At 38.1% G+C, this 20,240-nt stretch overlaps 2 protein-coding genes and 1 non-coding gene across 3 annotated transcripts; all 3 read left to right on the top strand.

Annotated features, from left to right (window-relative positions):
• Positions 1–2,083: 2,083 nt before the first annotated feature.
• On the top strand, positions 2,084–3,117 carry LOC101304516. The gene is made up of 2 exons (XR_185259.1): positions 2,084–2,675; positions 2,947–3,117. It is a non-coding gene; the product is annotated as an uncharacterized LOC101304516 (transcript).
• A 2,875-nt stretch (positions 3,118–5,992) lies between these two features.
• LOC101304226 (transcription factor GTE1-like) lies at positions 5,993–8,745 on the top strand. The gene is made up of 9 exons (XM_004307360.1): positions 5,993–6,080; positions 6,197–6,322; positions 6,566–6,775; positions 7,012–7,089; positions 7,274–7,498; positions 7,645–7,743; positions 7,865–7,923; positions 8,162–8,312; positions 8,415–8,745. Exons 2-9 carry the CDS (start codon positions 6,197–6,199, stop codon positions 8,634–8,636), a joined length of 1,170 nt encoding a protein of 389 aa, XP_004307408.1. The 5' UTR covers positions 5,993–6,080; the 3' UTR covers positions 8,637–8,745.
• Positions 8,746–9,592: 847 nt separating this feature from the next.
• Positions 9,593–18,758, top strand: LOC101303939 (E3 SUMO-protein ligase SIZ1-like). Its single transcript, XM_004307359.1, has 19 exons — positions 9,593–9,834; positions 9,936–10,005; positions 10,109–10,189; positions 10,681–10,723; positions 10,989–11,067; positions 11,149–11,311; positions 12,629–12,753; positions 13,087–13,155; positions 13,284–13,371; positions 13,489–13,564; positions 14,113–14,186; positions 14,540–14,647; positions 14,866–15,027; positions 15,754–15,858; positions 15,951–16,031; positions 16,118–17,156; positions 17,460–17,628; positions 17,726–17,818; positions 18,061–18,758. Exons 2-17 carry the CDS (start codon positions 9,961–9,963, stop codon positions 17,609–17,611), a joined length of 2,490 nt encoding a protein of 829 aa, XP_004307407.1. The 5' UTR covers positions 9,593–9,834; positions 9,936–9,960; the 3' UTR covers positions 17,612–17,628; positions 17,726–17,818; positions 18,061–18,758.
• The last annotated feature ends 1,482 nt before the right edge of the window (positions 18,759–20,240 follow it).

The raw sequence follows: 20,240 nt of genomic DNA, 5'->3' as shown, positions 1-20,240 counted from the left end.
ACATGGCCAAGCCACGAGTCGTGTCTTTCTATGTCAAACTCATAGGTTTAGCAGGCCACAATCTCCCAATGGAGTGTTTAATTTCTATAGTCTTACTCATTAGCTTGTTGGTCGCCACTCGATTAGCTTGTTGGTCGTCACTCGATCCTTTGGAATCTTCACTTATGATATTAAAAACATGCAGAATCTAACCATTGAACTGGCCCACAGCTTGAAGAAGATTTGTTCCGTATTTAAGCATCCAGTCACATTTGTAGGCAACTGTGATCCAGTATCCTGACAAAGGAAAAAATAGACACAGAACGAGAATTAATACTATGCTAAATCGAAATGCTGTCGTACCCATCAAGACTGAAGAAAAAGCAGCACATCCCATTGTAGAAGGGAAACTCTTATCTACTCCCTTTCCATTAAGAAGAAAGCTGGAAAAAAGGAAAAAATAAAGACACAAGATCATCAGAATAAAGGAGCGGCAGCTCCTGCCAAACTAAAGGTAGAGAGGAAAATGAGCCATGCTTCACTTGTTGGGGACTTATAATACAAGACGATGTCTTGATATTATCTGTTTGTGCTATAAATAGCAGCTGCAGTAAATACAAAGGCTAGGATCAATGATGACTTCCATAATGATAATTAAAGATCTATGTATAAAAAGATTGGCAGTATAAGGTGCAAGTTAGCAAGGAAGAATCCACCACAAGAATACGATCAAATCGTAAATATCTATTTGTTTGCAAAAACTTCCAATGAGAACAAAGTAGACAAATGCATATTATGTTGAAAACTACAGATTAAAGGTGTTAAAAATGTGTTTCCTGCGGATACAAGTTGATCAGACAATTACCTAAATTCTGATAATTGTGTAGTTATTCTCTTCTACCATCCTCCAATTTCTTAGTGGCTACATCAGACAATTGGGTGGAGATACTGAGACACAAATAGCACCACTAAATCATCCATCTCTAATGTAATACCAGAAATATGTATCTAGAACTTACATTTTAAGTAAATCTACAACGTGTACTCCTGTATATCTAATATAGATAATATGTTTATTAATGTGTGTGTGTCTGTTGGATCACATTGAACCATAACATTACAACTAAGTCGAGAGAAGCTTACAATTTTCTCATGGGGAGAATACGACGTACTCTTTGAAATATGGAAATTAAGCACGTATATTCCATATCCAGGCTGCAATGTACTCAAGCATATAGAAAGACATAAATCAAATCAAACAAAAATGAAAAAAAAAAAAATCAGAGAAGAAATAAAGGGGTGTACCTTAACTTTGAGAGAGGCAAGAGTCTGGCCCATCTTCAACGTTGGATAATATCTACAACACACGCACATACAGACACTTTAGTCTTTGAAGAACATACAACTTTTATAATTAACAGAAACAGCTGTTGATTCCATCAGCATGGCTATCACAGAAAGATACCATATGGATATTTTACAATCAACGAACATGAAAATTGGAAAGTGATTAATAAATATTACCAGAAACCCAGAACACAACTGCTGGAGTGTAGGGAGAAATACATTTAATTGCTTACATGCACATAATACTCAAGTAAAGACATATTGTAATACCTCGTACCTAAAAGGGTACTGTTCGGGGTTATGAGTTATCGCGGATTTTCTTTATTCGCGCTCGAAGATTTAAATAGTGATTGCTCGAGTTTATTTTCGAGTTTTTCTGAAAATGGTAAATAGTGGATTTAAAACTCCGAAGTTGTGGTACACGTTTATACGAGCTCACCGGTATGCCCGGATTATTTTCCAGAGCGACGTGCTATGTTCTTTGAATTTATGAAGGTTACAGTAAATTTTTAATTATTGTTCCTTGCAACCGTTTTACCATAAAGGACCCAAAAAGTTGACTTTTCGTTAAGTCGATAATTTGGGAAAACTTCCTGCATGGAACTCGTAGAGAACATTAATACGAGTTCGTGGACACGTGGCACGCACAAATCGGAGTTCGCATGAGAAAGTTATGGTCTAAAAACGGAAAGTTACTATTTCGGTAAAGGGATGTAGATATTTTTTTTTAGAGAAAAGGAGAAGGGTCGAGAAGGGGGGAGGAAGAGAAAAAGGAAGGTTCGAGAGAGAGGCAGACGGGAGGAAAAAGGGGGTACAAGCCCAGACCGACTCGGTCGGGGAGCTGCTCTGCAGCGACGGAGCTTAGCTCCCTCCTCCATCGTCCGGCCGCCTACCGGTGCAAGGCTGGTATCCACAGGCCCGTCTCGACGTCCCTAACCTCCTTGTGATTCCATTTTGAAGAGTGGAGCTCCGGTGAGAGAGAAAAGGAGGACAAAAGGCGATTGGGTTTTCGATCGGAATTCCGATACCGGCGACGGCGGCGAGCGTGACCGGTATTGGCAGCTTGGTCTCGTTCTCCCTGACATCGTTGTGCTACTGGATTTTCATGGGAAGCTGAGGGGAGAGAGATTCGAAGAAGGGAAACTTTTCTGGGTTTGCCCGCGAGTTCTCAATTCCGGCCACGGCGGCGGGCGTGGATGGTGTTGGTAGCTTTGTCCCGGTCTTGTCGACGTCTCTGTGCCTTCAGCTTGCAGAGGTGAGGTCCGGTGAGTGAGAATCGATGTAAAGGAGTGGTTTGAGTTTTTCGGCGAGGGTTCGATGCTTTCCGGCCACCGTCGTTGGCAAGTGAGGTATTAAACATGATCTTATCATCGAACTCTATCTTTCTGTGTAGTTACATTTGAGGTTGGTTGGGATTTGAAGAAGTTGGGTTTTGGGCAGTGGAGGACCGCCGTGTATGCTACTATACACGGCGGCGTTGATGATGTTTTGGGTTTTGGAGTAGCTATCTTTGATATTGATAGAAGCTTTGGAATATAATCTCCTAGTTGGTTGTAATTGAATTTGAGGCTGTGATTATTGAGATTGATGTGTGGGTTGTTATTTTGGTGAAATGAGAAGGAATGGCAGGTAAGGGGGAGGTCGGACTAGCTGCTGCATTCTCGGTCAAGGAATTGAAATTGAGTATTCAGCTGTGTTATGATCAACCTGATATTAAGGAAGGACAAGGAGAAATCGTGGTATTGGAAGAAAGGATGTTAACTCGCACTTTGGATGCTACTGTGTTCTTTATTTGGGTGCCTTGTTAATTAACTGGTGCTATCAAGTTTGGTGTAGTCAATTGAATTATGGATTTTGTGAGTTGTGTGATCGTGATGATTTGCATGGTAGTCACTGTGTTGAAAAACTGATATTAATATTGAATATATAAAGGGAAGATGCTAATTAAATCGTTGCTGTATAGATCACGATCAGAGCCTGAAGTTGTTTGTATATTATTGTTAGACAGTTGTTGGATTTAGTATAATGTTAGGAAAGTTGATGAGTAGTGGTTTTGGGTGTCCATAGAAAAATCAGAGATAGGTTAGTAATTGAAGTGTTGATATGAGCAAGCCTAAAGGTGAATTGGAATGTGACGATGAATTTTAATATGAGCGAGCATGGTATGTAATTAGGAAACTATTGGAGAAAGTGAGAGGAAGTGTGGGATTGAGAACTTGGGTGTCCTTATCAATTTGAGGACTTACACCCATACAAATTCTAGATTCGATACAGTTGTTGTTGAAGGTGGAGAATTAGTATAAAATGTTGAACTACGAGTGGCTTGATCCATTTAAAATGGTACGTAGGCAGCCCGATTAATCTTTTGGGTGCAGCCGCAAATTAACAAAATAAATTTTAGGTTCCAAACGCAACAAAAATGTTTGTCGTTTTGTTTGATTATGAGATCCTATCTCATTTTCGAATTAGGATTTCCTTATTTATTTTATTCGTTTATATTTTTAACACCTGGGTCAGGGTGTTACACATATCCCCTCCTATTGTATTGCAAAGTTACTACCAATTTGTATCAAAACTCTCATTTCTAATATGAAATGGTTCGAAATCATCATGCTTCTTTTTTTAGAGTTCAAGGACTCACTGGCAGATATGGTATCCATTTGAAAGGAAAGATAGATCAAGTTATAAGTTCATAAGAGTTTCCAACCTTTCTATAACTTTGTCAACAATAGATAGAGAACAGTCAGGTCCGGTTGTGATTTCCCCCAAGCCACATAACCTACTCCCAATTTGCAATCACAAGAGATGAACAACAACAACATTTACATCAAACCAGAAAAAAAAAGTCCAAACCTAAACCTCCAAAGAAAGATGAACTTCAACGATCAAACAGTGACCATAAACAAGTTCAAAAACAAACCTCATTTGGCAGAGAAAACATCTCTTCCCTAGTTCACCCTCCTTCTCCAAAAACCATCCTGTCCTACAAGTATTCTTCCAAAAGAAACACATATTCAGACCGAAAACAAAACCAATTCCACACACATTTTCGCAAGTTTTCCGACAAAATCAACTCCATACGAGTAATAATACCTTCACAGATATCATCAGCACCATAACAACAGAAGACCAGATTACAGAAAGAACACTGAAGTTTCAGAGACATAACCAAAAGAGCAGATCACGGATATGAAGCATCACAATAATCTTCGATTGATACTGGAACAAGACAAATGCATCAGTTTTCCTCTAATTGAAGATGTGCAAGATTCTAGTTACTATGATCATGGGTGAAAATGATAATCATGTGTACAAGCAACGATCCAACTTCTAAATAGTACAGAGCCCTCACCATCTAAGTCTTTTATGACTGTTGCCCATGAATAGAACTAGAACTAGCGCGCAATGTAGCCACCAATGGAAATGCATGAACTGAAATCTGGTTATCTCAGCAAACTTTGTGGGATTAACATCTGGATAGGCAGCTTATTATTTCAATAATGTTAGTGGATTTACATCTACGAGTCTAGATCAAGGAGTGAACATCACAGCTGATATAAAAAACTCTAGGGTTCGATTCTCTCTAAACTAAACATTCACATAACTGACAGGTGCAAAGATGATAAAAAACCAGACACATACAAAAGGATATGAAATAGAAACATCTGTTTCTGACTCATGAATTCGAGACGGCAGTTAATCAAATCTAAAAAGCATGAACAGAAACCATACCTCCGGAGGAATGCTATCTGGTTGAATGCAGTTTACAGCTTCAACCCATTAATCAATTCATCGATTTCAAACTAGTGAGCCAAAACGCCTATTTCAATGTCGAAATCGTGCACATCGCTCTACTCCAGCTTCAACCCTTGTTCAGTTAATCGGTTTCAAACTTTCATCTAGCTCCGCCTATTTCGATTTCGAACTTATGGACGAAGCCAATTTTGCTTGCCGCTAATTCGCCCTTTTCACCCCGTCGTCGGTGTTACAGAATGGCCCCTAGCTTTTACCCAGACGCCGTCGACGACAAGGGAAATGGCCGTCATCTGAGAAATTCCAGCGCTGTCCCTCAAATTTCCTCCTTGCCGATGAAAAGACGCCACGCGTCTAGTGACAACAATGGCGTACAATACTACGGCGTAGTTCAGCGCTTCCTATGGATGAGACTCAATTTGCCTTTTGCTGGTTCATTAGATATGACTCCGGTGACGTGTTGATTTCTAGGCTAGTTGTGATATCCAGGATGGTTTCTCAAGTGGTGAAGATAGCACGCTCACTTTGGCTTGATGATCGACCTTCATTCGATCTGTTTAAGTAAAATGAGACGACGAAACAAATTCCTAACCTTCATTATTTTTTTTAATAATACGAAAAGATTCCATTCATCATAATTAAGTAGAGGTTTGAAAACAAATTAATCATTCAACTACATTGCGTACGAAAGACAAATAAGAACAAGCATTTGCAGAAGATAGCACGACTCGGTAAAACACGAGGACAAACCCCTGATAAAACACGACTCGGTAAAAAAAAACATCTCGCAGTAAAACATCAATAACACGAACTTACCTCCAAATTAACCACTGAAACAAAGGAGGGTAAGAAAAAAAAAGGAGGGGAAATCGAGCGAGGGTGTGGAACAAAAGCCGACGCCGTTATACAACTTCTCAAAGCTTCACAAGGCAGCACAGATTTTCCCACACAGACAAGCTCCCCTGCTCAAACCCAATCTCACATCCTCCGTCGTCGTTTCGGTACCCAATTCTTCTCTTCTACGTGTTTGTTTCATGTAATTCTACTCTTTGGCACTTTGAATACTAATTAGTTGGTGTCAAAAACAAGGCCTAAAGTTGAATGCTTTTGCTTTCAGATGGATCAAATGGAGGCGCCAATTGTAGATGTCAGCCATGTTGGTGCTATAGATTTTACTGCCAATGGTGCTGAAGCCGAGTCATTCAAGCACCGCGTTGATGATATTTTCGTTCAGGTTGATAAGGTATTCAAAGTTTTAGTCTTTTTGCTCTGTATCACATAACTTGATGAAGTATAGTGCACCCATTTTGTGATTGTGGTCATAATCTAAAGTTTGATTAGTAATTGTTGGATTCAGATTGCTTTCTGAATTGGGTTTAGCTTAGAGTGCTGAATTGTGTGGTTGATCATGAGGGTACTGTTTGGTGAAAGCTTAGAGATTTGTGTAGTGATGCTGGGGTGATTCTTTTTTGTTGGGTTTTTGTAGCTTGAGCAGAGAGTGAATGAGATAGAGCAGTTTTACTCGAGCGCGAGTAAGAAGCAGGGGAATGCAAGTAAGAGTGGTTCAGGTGTGAAGGATAAAGAGAAGCATGTACCGAGTATGAAGAAGCAGCAGCAAGAGGCTGCATTGAGGGAGGCAGCTGCTGCAAAGAGAATGCAAGAACTTATGCGTCAATTTGGCACGATATTGCGTCAAGTAATTAACTTAACTAGCCATCTTGATGTGCTCTGTGTGCTTGATTCTAGATTTGTGCGTGTGTAAGCATAATATTATGTACTGTTGAATTGATCTGTTATTCTATGTGGGGAGCACAGTGGTTATAATCTTAAACACATCCAGTTCAGCTGTAACATTAGAGTGTTTTTGTGTGTTATTACTGATAAGTAAGTTCCCAGTTAGTTTTCTGATGTAGATTTTGCCTCTGTAATCAGATTACACAGCACAAGTGGGCATGGCCCTTTTTGCAACCTGTAGATGTAGAAGGTCTTGGTTTACATGATTATTATGAGGTAAAGTCTATTCGTGATCTTCTAACATGTATTGCGATTGGTGTAGGCATCTATTCATGTTACTGTGCGCATGCTTTGCTTTAATCTGCTTGGCATGTCTCCCAGAAAGAGTATATTCATGCAATCTTATGGATTTTGTGTAATGAAGAACTTAATGTATTTACTGTTATATGTCACATTCTAGGTCATTGACAAGCCAATGGATTTCAGTACGATTAAAAATCAAATGGAGGCCAAAGATGGTACTGGGTATAAAAATGTACGCGAGATATGTTCTGATGTCCGGTTAGTTTTCAAAAACGCGATGAAGTATAATGAGGAGAGAAGCGATGTTCATGTCATGGCCAAAACTTTGATGGCAAAATTTGAGGAAAAGTGGCTGCAGCTTCTACCGAAAGTTACTGAAGAGGTATAACCGAACATGATGTATGATGAGTTACACTTTCCACCACAATAGTCTTCTTTATCATTTGAGGTTCAGAAATGCTGGTAATTTGGTGTTAGAGAGATTTTATAGCATCTTGGATCATTAACTTCTGAGCAATATATGTGCAGGAAAAGAGGCTAGAAGAGGAAGAGGCAGAAGCACAGTTAAATATGCAACTTGCTGAAGAGGCTGCTCATGCTAAAATGGCTAGAGACTTAAGCAATGAGGTGCGTTTGAAATAAACAACCTTCTGTGTATAACTAATTTGAAACCTTCTGTGTAGATACATATCAATTACAATTGAAATAGTAGACTTTGTTTGTAAACCCTCTGATGTCTTCTTTTCAGCTTTATGAGGTTGATATGCATTTGGAAGAACTCCGAGAGATGGTTGTTCAAAAGTGCAGGTTGTCTAGTAACATCTTATCTTATTATAAAGTACTTTTCATCCTATTCAAAAAAAAATAAAGTGCTTTTCATCTACATTTTGATCTAATATGTTGCAAGTAGGCATCTGGTGATGTCAGTATGCATGCTTGTATCTATCTGTGAAGGGAATGAGTGATTATGTGTTCTTATGCACGAATTGAGTTACATATATATATGCCTCTGCAGCCTGTCTTATTTTAGATTATGTTGTTTCAGAAAAATGTCAACTGAAGAGAAGAGAAAGCTTGGGGTAGCCCTCAGCAGACTGTCCCCAGAGGATCTCAGCATGGCACTAGAGATTGTTGCACAAAGTAATCCAGGTTTTCAAGCTACTGCTGAAGAGGTGGACCTTGATATCGATGCGCAGGTAACTATTTATATTCATTATGGATTGTTGCCTAACTTCTAGTTTGTTCCTATTTCATGTTCTTATACTATATGCTGAGTGTTCTATATACATGTTTTACAGACTGAATCTACCTTGTGGAGGTTGAAGTTTTTTGTGAAGGACACTTTAGAAGTCCAGGCCAAGAGCTCGGCAAGCTTAGGCGCCACCAACAATGACAACACCAACAACCACAACAGCGGTAACAAAACAAATAACATCAACAATGCTAACAATAAGCGAAAAAGAGAGATTTGTAATGCTATTGCCAAAACCAATAAAAAGAATAAAAAACCAGCCTCTTGATCTTGCCATGCCGTGGGAGGCAGCTTTTAGGTTGTTCTTTTTGCAATTCCGTTGTTGTAAGTTTAGCAAAATTGTAAAAACGTTTATTTTTTCTGTGGTGTTTCTCAATGAAACAGGCCAAGTTCAGTTTCTGACTCTCCTAATGGTGATGGGTAGCAATCTTGTTTGCTGATTTTACAATGAAATACAGATTAGAAGAAAACATACTAGTTTCTATACTATGACTTATCACTTGTGAGGAGTGTAGTTTAGTCTAAAAAAAGCACCATGCTCTCCTGGTCCCTAATCAGGAACAATGTTTCTTGAAAGGTTCACACTTCAAGCCAAATCACAAAGCTTCTGATTCAGTCTGTCAATCAAAATGAAATCCGACTATATGTGACATGAGTTTTGCTCTTAACAGACAACTCTTTTTAGATCAAGTTTGAACGATATAGTTATCAACATGCTAAAGTTTAATAAGGTTTCAAATTCGAGTCTTCTTTGATTATATAATTTTTTTGAAACATTAAAACCCGTTATGGAATCTTCATCAAGTATACCTACAAAAAGGATCATACAAAAGTTAATCAAATTGTTCATTAGTTATTATGACTATCAATTTTCCGTAAAATTCATACCGATCGGTGACGGTAAATTATATGTAATTAAATTCCTAAAGCAGAGACAATTTGTTTTATTTTCTCTAAACAATATCAGTTTCCTCCGATTACCATAAATGAACATATACCTAGCAAAAATACAAAAGTAAAATCATATATTCCTTATGTATATGTGACCACTGACCAGACTCTTGGAAGATGTCATGACAGCCGCAACTGTCACATAGTACGGCCTAGACTCCATAGCCGCCCACCGATTTCTAAGACAAAAGTGAAAACCTCGAACCATCTGTCTGACACAAACTACTTCGACGTCAAACTATCTATTGTCTTTCTCATCGTGTTCTGTGAGCTCTCACCCCAACCAATCACACACCGCCTCACGAAAAGTCCATAGTCCTCCCAAAGCAGACAACCCAACCCCGGACTTTAACGCCTTTCCCGAAACTGAATTGGATAAACCGGCTTCAAGTCCGCCACAATAAACCAGAGTCTTCACCGAAGTCGGAGTCTTTAGCTCAAAGGAACATGAAAACGTCACTGATGATGGCGCCACAGTAAAACCCACCTCTCAATTCTCCGACTTGTCGTATTGGGTATGCATTCCATCGCATGCAGGTTCTTTAATCCCTTCTGGGTTTTTTGATCCTGATTGGGTTTGGGTTTTTGATTGAGTTTGTGGGTTTTTGGGGTTCAGGATTGTTTTGGGTTTTTGGATTGGTATGGGTTCAGCTGCTAAGGAAGTGGATTTGATGACTCAATGCAAGGTGAATTCTAGTGTTTTGAGTTTAAAGTTTTGTGCTTTATTAATGTGGGGATTGTAATTTGTGATTTTTGGGTTCTGAAATTGGAAATTGGTTGTTTTTGAAGACCAAGTTGGGGTCTTTTCGAGTTAAGGAGCTCAAGGATGTTCTGACCCAGCTGGGTCTTTCCAAGCAAGGGAGGAAGCAGGTATGTTTTTTGGCATCTGTATGAATGTAGTTACTAGTGTTTATAAGGATTCTTGATCAATTGTAGCCGCCGTGCCGGTCTTGTTTATTGCTGTAGATTTACTAGCTGTCTGTACAATGCTTAGCTGTTCCAAACGTGCTGGTTAGTAGTGTTGCTTTGTATCGATGGGGTGTTTGAATTTGAGTTCAATTACAAGTGTAGGTTGTCTTTCAGTTATTTAGAAGCTTGTTTCAGGAATAATGTCTATCACGAGTTGTCTAGAATCTCGTGGTTTTGGATTTCGTTGTTACTTTTTGCTTGCTGCTCTCAATAGACATATTTTAGCCACTTATGATCTCATTATTTGAAAGAGTATGTTTTCTTTTATGCTCCCTAGTTGAATTCTTCCACCACCTGGTGGCTAATACATATCTGTTGAGTGATGTTGGGGTTTTGTTTCTTATAAATTTTGTGATATGAGGTAAGCTGTTGTACATTTATTTGCTCTGCAGGATCTAATTGACAGAATCTTAGCATCAGTTTCGGATGAAGAAAGTAAGTTCTTCAACCACACCATCATTATCACTCCAGATAAAATTTTGTTTTCTCAATGGACATTGTCCCTATTGGCAAACTGCAGTAATTTACTTGAGTACAAGTACAGGTGTAAAACCAAGTGGTGTAGGTGTTTTAACACAATTGCCAGGGTTTTTTCTACAAATTGATTGAGTTCTGATAGTCGGACACATACCTCTTGATCTGTCATGCACTGTCTGCTTAATCTGATTATGCTTCTTATATTGGCCATAATTCTGTGCAGCATCCAATACACGCAGTCTGTCAAAGAAAAAAAACATTGAGAAGAACGGAGTAGTGCAAATAATTGATGAAGCTTACAGGTGCTGCATTTGTTAGCGTTTAATGTGCCTTACCTGAGTGTGTTGCAATTCTGAACTGGAATATGTATTTTATTGTTTCAGAAAGATGCAGAGCACACCGTCGACAGATTCTTCAACAAAGGAACCGAGTGGTTCAGATAGTTGCAATGTGAAGCCCCCTATAAAGGAAGAAAATTTGAATGGTCCAGACGTGAAGACTTCTTGCCCCTGTAGAGGTTCAGTGTCAACTGATTCAATGATACAGGTCTTGTACATTTGCTTTAATTAAGATCCTATCCGTGATTTATTTTTCTGTTTGTTTTCATTGGTCTGTATACATGCGGGAGCATTCAAGTATTCATTGCAAATTGAATTCGAGTTGCTCATATGCTCTTTCCATTTTTATCCATTTCAATTTCTATCGCTTATGTGAAGAGTATAAACCCATGCGGTACACCTGTTAGAATGTAGAACACGGAGTAAGCCTATAAAGAAGGCTTGAGCCAATATGTCATGATGCCAAGCAAGCTATTTATGTTTCTCCTTTCATGCGAATGTTCGTATAACAAAAGGTTCTAAATATTGGAACTTTGATCCACATGTACAAAATCACACATTTCAGTGGTTATTGCTTTGCCTAATATTGTAAATATATGTGGGTAGTCCAATCAATCTCTTTGGTGTCATTTAAGTTGTAGGATGATGATTCTAGGGCAGTGCGAGGAAGTAGGTGCTTACTGAAATCTATGGTATCATTTCCCAAGGAGATACTGAAAACAAATTTGTCTTATTCTCAATTAGTTCAATAAGGTCTGTATGTGCAGGTTCAGTGTTATAATTCTTAGGGTTTAGGAAAGAAAGACTGAATTTGTTAGGTTTCATGGTGCAGTTGTCACATTAGTCTGATATTTAACTTTGTGAAGACTACAGTTTTCTCTGGCATACAACAGACTGAGACTTTTGAAGAAATGGTAGGTATGTGGATTATGGCATAATTGGTAACAAGTATCTAGGAAGTTAGTCTGAGGATTATATACCTTAGGTTAAAGTCAAATAGCACTCTTCAAAATTTCATCTATTTCTTCCTACCAATATAGAGCCAATTTTTCCAGCTGGGGTTCTTTGATATGAGCCAGGGTGAGTAGAACTTCAAAAGTTCATATGAAGCCAAACAAGCCTGTTAAGAACATCTGGTTTTAACAAAAAATCCCAATATCCTTTGCTAGTAATTTTCTTCGTTGTGCTCTATAGTCACCATGATTTCTCCAACCTATTTTCTGCACGTTATAATATAGTAATTTACTATGAGTGCAACTTCCAGAAAATTCCATTCTTTTGGGAACACTTATGTTGAGACACTGACATGGACGCAGACACATGTAGGAGCTGCATTGCCATCTTAATACCCAAAACCTTAACATGTTTGCACTTCAGTCTATTCAATACATTTCTACTTTAATTATTTTGTTGTAATTGGCGTCATCACTTCCCTTGCATGTAGTTGTTTACTTATTTCCTCCATCATTTTTATTTGAAAGTTAGTTATGGGCCATTGTCTAATTCAGTTATATGTTATCCACAGTGTGTAGGTCCAACATGTCAAGTCCAGCAACATATTGGTTGCGTAGTTATTCCTGAGAAAACAAAGGATTGCAGTCCACCGCCTCTTTTCTACTGTGAAATGTGTCGTCTCAAACGAGCAGATCCGTATGTATTGTGCATTTGTAGTTTTGGTTTAATGTGTCTTTATTATGAAATGAAAATATATATGGTTCCAATTAAAATGCCTATTTTTTCATACAAATGGAAGGTATATCATTGGTTTGGAAAGATGTGTTTGATTCTTAATATCCCTCAGGAAGGTTATTGTTATGTAACTTTACCAATTGTTCAGTGTTTTAGACGTAAAGCTAGAATTTAGGTTCAATGGGGATTGTGGGGATAACTGTTGGTGTCGATAAGTTTACGCAATGTTTTTTTCACTTTGTTTCCTCTCAAATGAGGGAATTTTGATATTTTTGCATTTATTCCAATATACAGTTACTGGGTGACTGTGGTGGATCTAGTATCTGCAGTGAAGTTAAGTGCTTCACATATCCCAAAAGATGGGTATCTCTCTTTCTCTCTCACTCGCTATTTTGGTCAAAGAGACTGTTATTTTAATCAGTTGTAATATTCCCTGTCTTCTTCTATTTATTAAGTCATGTGTTCTGATATTACTATATCCATGGTTTCAGTGCAAATCCAACTCAGAATGTTGAGAAAAATTTTCAACTTTCCAGAGCCAATAGAGAACTACTTCAACATGATGAATATGATGTTCAGGTTTGTTTATATTTAGTGTTTAACTGTGAGAAGTTATATTTGGTGATAGTTGTGGTCATTCATCAGAGTATTTTCTCTGAAAATTTATTATTTACATGTTCTAGCTTTATTCTACAGGCTTGGTGTATACTTCTCAATGATAGTGTTTCATTTAGGTTGCATTGGCCTCAGTTTGCAGAACTACAAGTTAATGGTATGCAATTCGTTGATCGTTCCATTAATAGATGATAATATAACTAAATTGGTTGCTCCGCCTCTCTGTCTCTGTCTCTATCTCTCTCTCTCTCTCTCTCTCTCTCTCTCTCTCTCTCTCTCTCATTTTCAATGATGGTGACTGGTTCAGCTGGTACATTGAACTGGTACCTGCTGGCTTTTGTTTTCCCCTTTTCATCTATACGTATACTCAATGGAATTAAGTCAGGTATTTGGGACAATTATGGAGGCGATAAACCTCTCTGTTAGCTCAAGATGGATGTAGGCAATAAGCCAGAGTCAAACACCTCTTGGCTTCAGCCTTTGCGTACTGTATCTTTTCTTTATATATCCCCCATTCATGTGCTCTAGAGCGAACAGGCCCACTGAGTTTGGCTTGCTATTTTTGGCATCTATGGATGACCTAGAATTAATTCTTTTGAACTATTACAGTCTGGCTAAACTTAAGAAATGTGCTTTCCTATTTAAACTCCATAATGAAATGAATCCTCTGATTAACTAACATTTAAATTTGTACCCTATTTACAGGTATGAGTGTTAGGGCATTTAATAGACCAGGACATCAATTGTTAGGTGCTAATGGCCGTGATGATGGAGCATTAGTGAGTCTCTATTTCACTTATGTTTTTATACATTAAGGTTTCTTTTCATCTAATTAGTTCACTGGAAGACATTCCATATCTATGGATTGCATACTTCATTGTTAATCTTTAAGTCTCATTATATATATATATATATATATATATTTGTGGACCTATCCTTCGTTTTGCAATGTCCGAGAATTGTTTGATGTAAAATTTTATATGCTGTTTACTTTGGTTGTTGTCTGCCCTCTGGTAGTTTCTTAGTAATAAAAACTTTTCTGAACTGAAATTACTTCATTATTTTTGTGATAATTAGATCCATATATGTTAGCAAAATAATTCAAGTCTAAATTAATCTTTCTTTATGTCAGATCACATTATACATTGGGGAGGGTATCAATAAGATTTCATTGTCAGGATGTGATAATCGTGCTTTCTGTTTTGGTGTCAGACTGGTAAAACAACGATCATATGAGCAGGTACAACCTCACTGATTCTTTGTATAACTTTTTTTATTCGTGATTTGTGAAGGAAAATTATTGATCCATGACAACAAATATGAAAATCTGAAAATTCTTTACTATTTGTGTTCAGCTATTAAATCCCAACAAATGAGGGATGTTAAAAGGAAAACTTACAAATCTAAATGACATTTCATCTCACCAACTGCAATTTTTTCTTTGTAACTTAATGAAAGGTTCTCAACCTGATTCCTAAAGAAGAAGATGGTGAGCTTTTTGAGGATGCACTTGCAAGGGTTCGTCGTTGCATTGGTGGTGGGGCTGCTATGGCACATGACGATAGTGATAGTGATTTAGAAGTGATTTCAGATTCAGTTTCCGTTAATCTCCGCTGCCCTGTAAGTGATGGTTTATTTCATCAGATAGCATTATGGCCTTTAAATTTGATTTGTTGTTTTTAATGATATTCTGCCTGATGTATCCCTGCCTCATGGGTTATACATGAGGTGGTCTGGATCATTTTTTGTAACTTTTAGATGCTGGGGATGAGCTTGCTTCTATGGGCTTGCCCACAAAGATTAAATATTAAGAGTTTCTGGAGTAATGAGACCCTACAGCCTAAAATCTTTGCTCATGCCAAAGCCTTCTAGAGAAGAGCTGGGCTTCGCCGACCCTTTCATAGTCTAGGAGCCCAGTGATGCTCCACCACATCATGAAAGCTCTCTATTTTTTTTTATATTGTTTGGTTCATGTATAACCTCAGGATAATATACAGTATTGGGTAGTTAAGGGCAGGATCCTTTCATATATGTCTTCTTTGGTTCTATTATATATATATATATATTATTTTTTTTTAATTGGTCTTTGTACTATATCATATAAATAGAAGTGCCCTCACTACCTAATACAGTATTGGGTAGTGAAGGGCAGGATCCCATCATATGTTCTTACTTTGGTTTAATTTTTTTTTTATTTTTTTTATTGGCTTTGATTATATCATATAAATGAAGTGCCCAAGTTGTCAATGAAAAGAATTTTATAGTTTAGCTGTAAGGTTTTGGTGTATAGTTCATAGATTATGCTGCCTATGGGATAATGTTTACATGTAATATTGTAATCGGCAGATGAGTGGTTCTCGAATGAAGGTAGCTGGCAGATTCAAACCTTGTGCTCACATGGGTTGCTTTGATCTCGAAACTTTCGTGGAGCTAAACCAGCGATCTAGGAAGGCAAGTGATACAATATAGTGAAAATACCTATAAATGTTAATTTTTTTTTAAAACATATGCAATTATGAACAAGTGGCATTTTATAATTGCAGTGGCAATGCCCCATATGCCTCAAGAATTACTCATTGGAGGACATCATCATTGACCGTTATTTCAATCGCATCACAACTATGGTAGTTCCTCTAGTGGACATTTGAGTTTATGTAGTGTGAAATTATATGGAATCAAAGACATATCTTTCTGTTTATCTGGTGCACAGATGCGAATTTGTGGGGAAGACATAACAGAGGTCAATGTGAAGCTAGATGGTTCTTGGAGTGCAAAGACTAAAGGTGAGTTTAGCGACCTTGCTCAGTGGCACTTTCCCGATGGATCTCCATATGTTGGTATGGATATGGGAACCACAGGCCAACCCAACCCAGAATCATGTTCAAACCAACACCATAAGTTTATGTATAATCATGGTGGGAATGAAGCTGGTAGACATCTGGGTGACCCATTGGATAAAGAATTTGAGGCTTTCGAGCAAAAGGTTATAACAATGAGCAGCAGTGACACTTCCTGTGGCAGAGAGGCTGAAGACATTATTAGGAATCAGAAAAGCAGTGTTCATATAGATGTCTCAGCATGTGATGACAACGAAGTCAATTCATTTTCTCCTAATTTAATTATTCTCAGTGACTCGGAAGATGAAACTGTCGACTTGGTTTCTCCAAGAGTTATCAACAATACTTATCCAGTAAGTAGCAGTGCATGCTCCCTGTCTGCACCTCCTGGCATTTCAGACCCATTTGAGTTTTTAAATGGAAATCGTAATGACACTGGGATGCTACAGTATCCATATCCTACTGGTACTCAAGAAGATCCTGGGTTCCAATTTTTTGGTACAGAATCAGATCTCTCCGATGCTTTTATTGATTTGGAGCAGACATCAGTTGATGGTTCTGCTACAATGAATGGTAACACATTGGTTTCAGATAAAAATCTAAAACCAAGCGGACATGTCTTAAACTCTTCTGTTTCCCATACCAATGGTGACTTGGCTAGCTTGGTTGATAATCGTTTGGGCTTTGTTAGTGAGGAGCCCTCAATGCAAAGTTTTCTTCCAAGTCATCCCTCTTGTTTGTTGGAGCAGTCTGATTTTGGACGACAACCACCAGTCTCAAATGGTATTTCTAGTGATTGGGTTGCTCTTAGCCTTGGTATAGGTGAAAGTGTACCTAATGGCGTTGATGCAAACGCGGAACCTGCAGATACAAATGGACTACAGTTAACTAACCAATGTGGATCAAATAAGGGTAATACTCTTCATTTATTAAATATTGCAATCGCTGAAATAGGAATTTATACCGTGTTAATGATAATGCCTCAAAGAAACATTATTATCTGATTTTTATTATTTTTGCTCGAGGAAACTTCATCTTGATCTCTTCAAGGTTGGAATATAATTATGTCTATCCTAATATTTATCAAATTTTCAATATATAATTATGTATATTTTATATATATATACTTGGATATCTGTTGAGGGCCGAATTTGTTTTGCATATAAGGGTTTTGATGTTTCTGTCTAAATGTTTCATATTTTGGATCATATGCAGTAGCTTTAACTACGGATAAAAACGAGGGAGCCAAATCAAAGTCTAACAAAGCAAATTCAAGGAAATTTTCAGATGGGCCTTTCTCCTTTCCCCGTCAGCCACGGTCTGTGCGACAGCGAGTGTGTCTGTCGGTAGATTCCAATTCTGACTAGACAAGGTTATTGCATAGGTAAGAAGCTACTTGTTACATAATTCACTTTCCACAGTTTCTTTTCACTATTGATCATTGAAGATTGTGCATTTTGTCTCTTATTTCATTTTATCAGGATTAACAAACACCTTCATTTTTGGAAGTTCAAGGTTTCAGTCATGTGCAAAGCATATTTGTTGGAAGACCCTCTCATCACAGATTCACTCTGGTGAGCCCTAAATTCACATGATCATACATATGACTGTAATGACATCTACATTAATTGCAAATGTTTCAAGATCCTGGATGATTCATTAACTTTTCCAGCATTAGTATGCTGACATCTACCAAGAAATGTATCATAAAATGGAAGTCGACTGAATAGTCTCCATTTGCATATTGTACATACATTTTCAAGCAGCTGAGTTTGACACACTGCTTAGAAGCTCTGACAATATTTTTCTTTCTCAGGTAAATTCATTTTGTTTTCTACTCTGGTGGTGGTTTGACTTGCTCCACTGGAACTAATTGTGAACTGAAATCGGCATCGCATAATTCCTATAAATCCACCACTTGCTTATAAACAGACGCAGTGGAAGCCTAACCTTTATAACCAGCAAGCAGGTTCTCTTTTAGTGCCTACTGGACTATCAAAGTTTAATACTTGGTGTTTTAGATGATTTAGCTGCAATGTAAAAGGAATGAGTTTCAATCTACAAGCATGCATGTAACATTTGTACTTATTAGTAGTTAGCGGGTTCCTGTTTCTTCTCAATATGGTTTATTGACTGGATATACTGGAGGTGAGTGTACATAGAAGATTTTGGATTTCCGTCCTGGCTGGCTACTTGGACTTGAGATAATCTAGCACAACATTCGCCAATTATTATTTATATTGCACAAGATAAATGATTTTCGTCTGCGCTGACTTTAGACAGAGACGGGAGGAGATGGGCACCGAGGTGAAGTGGGCTGAAATATCATTAGACCAGTGTAACTGGTCTGTTCTAGTTACAGATTAGTGCTAGTGTTCAGTGGTTAAGAGGAGATAGTATCCTGTACTTACCTGAATATGATGTCCAAATTTTTTGGGTATTTTTATAGTTTTATTTGTAAACATATATTTGATATGCAGCATCATTATAAAGCCTCACCTGTCATTGATATTCTTTTGGCTGTGTTTCCCAATTATTGCCCTCTTCATCGTGTTAGCAGTGAACTGAGAATTGTGTATGACCTTGGTCTTTTTCTAACATCAAATTTTGGGATCACAAAAGAAAAGAGAAGACTGTCTTTTCTAAACCATGTAAAACACATCTGCCTAGTGTTTTTGGTGGGCTAAAGTATATATGAAAACATCTATGGCCACCCATATTATTGTGAAAGAGTTGCAAAACAGCATGTTTACTCGCACTGCTGACCAAGGCCACCGGACTGCCACTACCGCCACCAGAGCCCCTGGTGAAGTAAAACCCACGTGATCACCTTTCTTGTATAACTCCATAGATTTCTTCTTCACTTCAAGCCTGTCACTGATCACTGACCCTTTGTATTTGTAGTGCTTTGGCAAAAGAACAAGAACCAGAACCATCTTTGTGCTTTCTGAAACTCTTGTTCCATATTTGCGTTTCCAAGCAAATGAGCAGGTCAAGAGCAAAAGAGGCTCTTTCTTATATGGCTGGTTAAGTAGGAGTAACAAGTAAGAATTTGTGTTTGATTCCTCTAGTTGGTCTTTATTTCTTGTGATCTAGCCAAGTACTTTAGAGAACGCAACAAGAAGACCAGTTCTAGTTCTTCTAATGTCAGATTATGGATGCGTATGTAGGTATAAAGATAACAGCATTAGTCTTAATTAGAATAGATATGTATGTAATAACATGAACATGATCACATTTCCAGCCACTATTTACGCAGATCATGATAATCACAAAGGGAATTCATTTCATAGATGGATGGATCGCATAGACATTATTCATTTCATGCTAAGGTGATAATCAAAATGGATTGATCGGCATCTATCATTTTCATGCTACAACATCAATGGTGATGGTCTGAAGGTGACGGTAAAGGTGAGAATAACTGTGGAGGGAATGGTGGCCGTGGCTTTGGACCTGGAGCAGGACTAGGTGGAGTAAAGTTGCAACTATGACAGAGACCAATGCAGAGTCCAATAGGAAGCATTCCGAGGGGAACGCAAATACAACCCATCTGGCAAGGGATGATCATCGTATTGCATACCGACGTTGTACAACCATCGACCTTCCGACGTATCAACCCAGTACTAACGATGCTTCCATTTTTCACCATAATGTTATCATAATAATCTTCATGTTCAAGCTCAGCCGCGGCTGAGGCTACTTCAATATCAGAATCGGGCTTCTCAGCCGCGGCTGAGGCAACTTCATAATTCACGGCGAAGGTCTTTGGAGGGAAAAAGGTGAACACAAGCACCATCGCCACTATCACTACCAAACTGAACTTAGGAGTCTCCATGTACATATATTTCTCTTTTCTATAAGACCCTAAAGTATTTGTGGCCTATGTTTGAACCTGATCGAACACATATTTATAGTTAGGATGGGAAATGAAAGTGTGCAGTTGGCTAAGAATGTGTAACATTTCATCTGGGAACTGCTTCCTCTCTCTCTCTC

Source organism: Fragaria vesca, linkage group LG7, assembly GCF_000184155.1.
Source record: "Fragaria vesca subsp. vesca linkage group LG7, FraVesHawaii_1.0, whole genome shotgun sequence".
NCBI classification, from domain to species: domain Eukaryota; kingdom Viridiplantae; phylum Streptophyta; class Magnoliopsida; order Rosales; family Rosaceae; genus Fragaria; species Fragaria vesca.
This window is presented reverse-complemented; position numbering and strand designations above follow the sequence as displayed.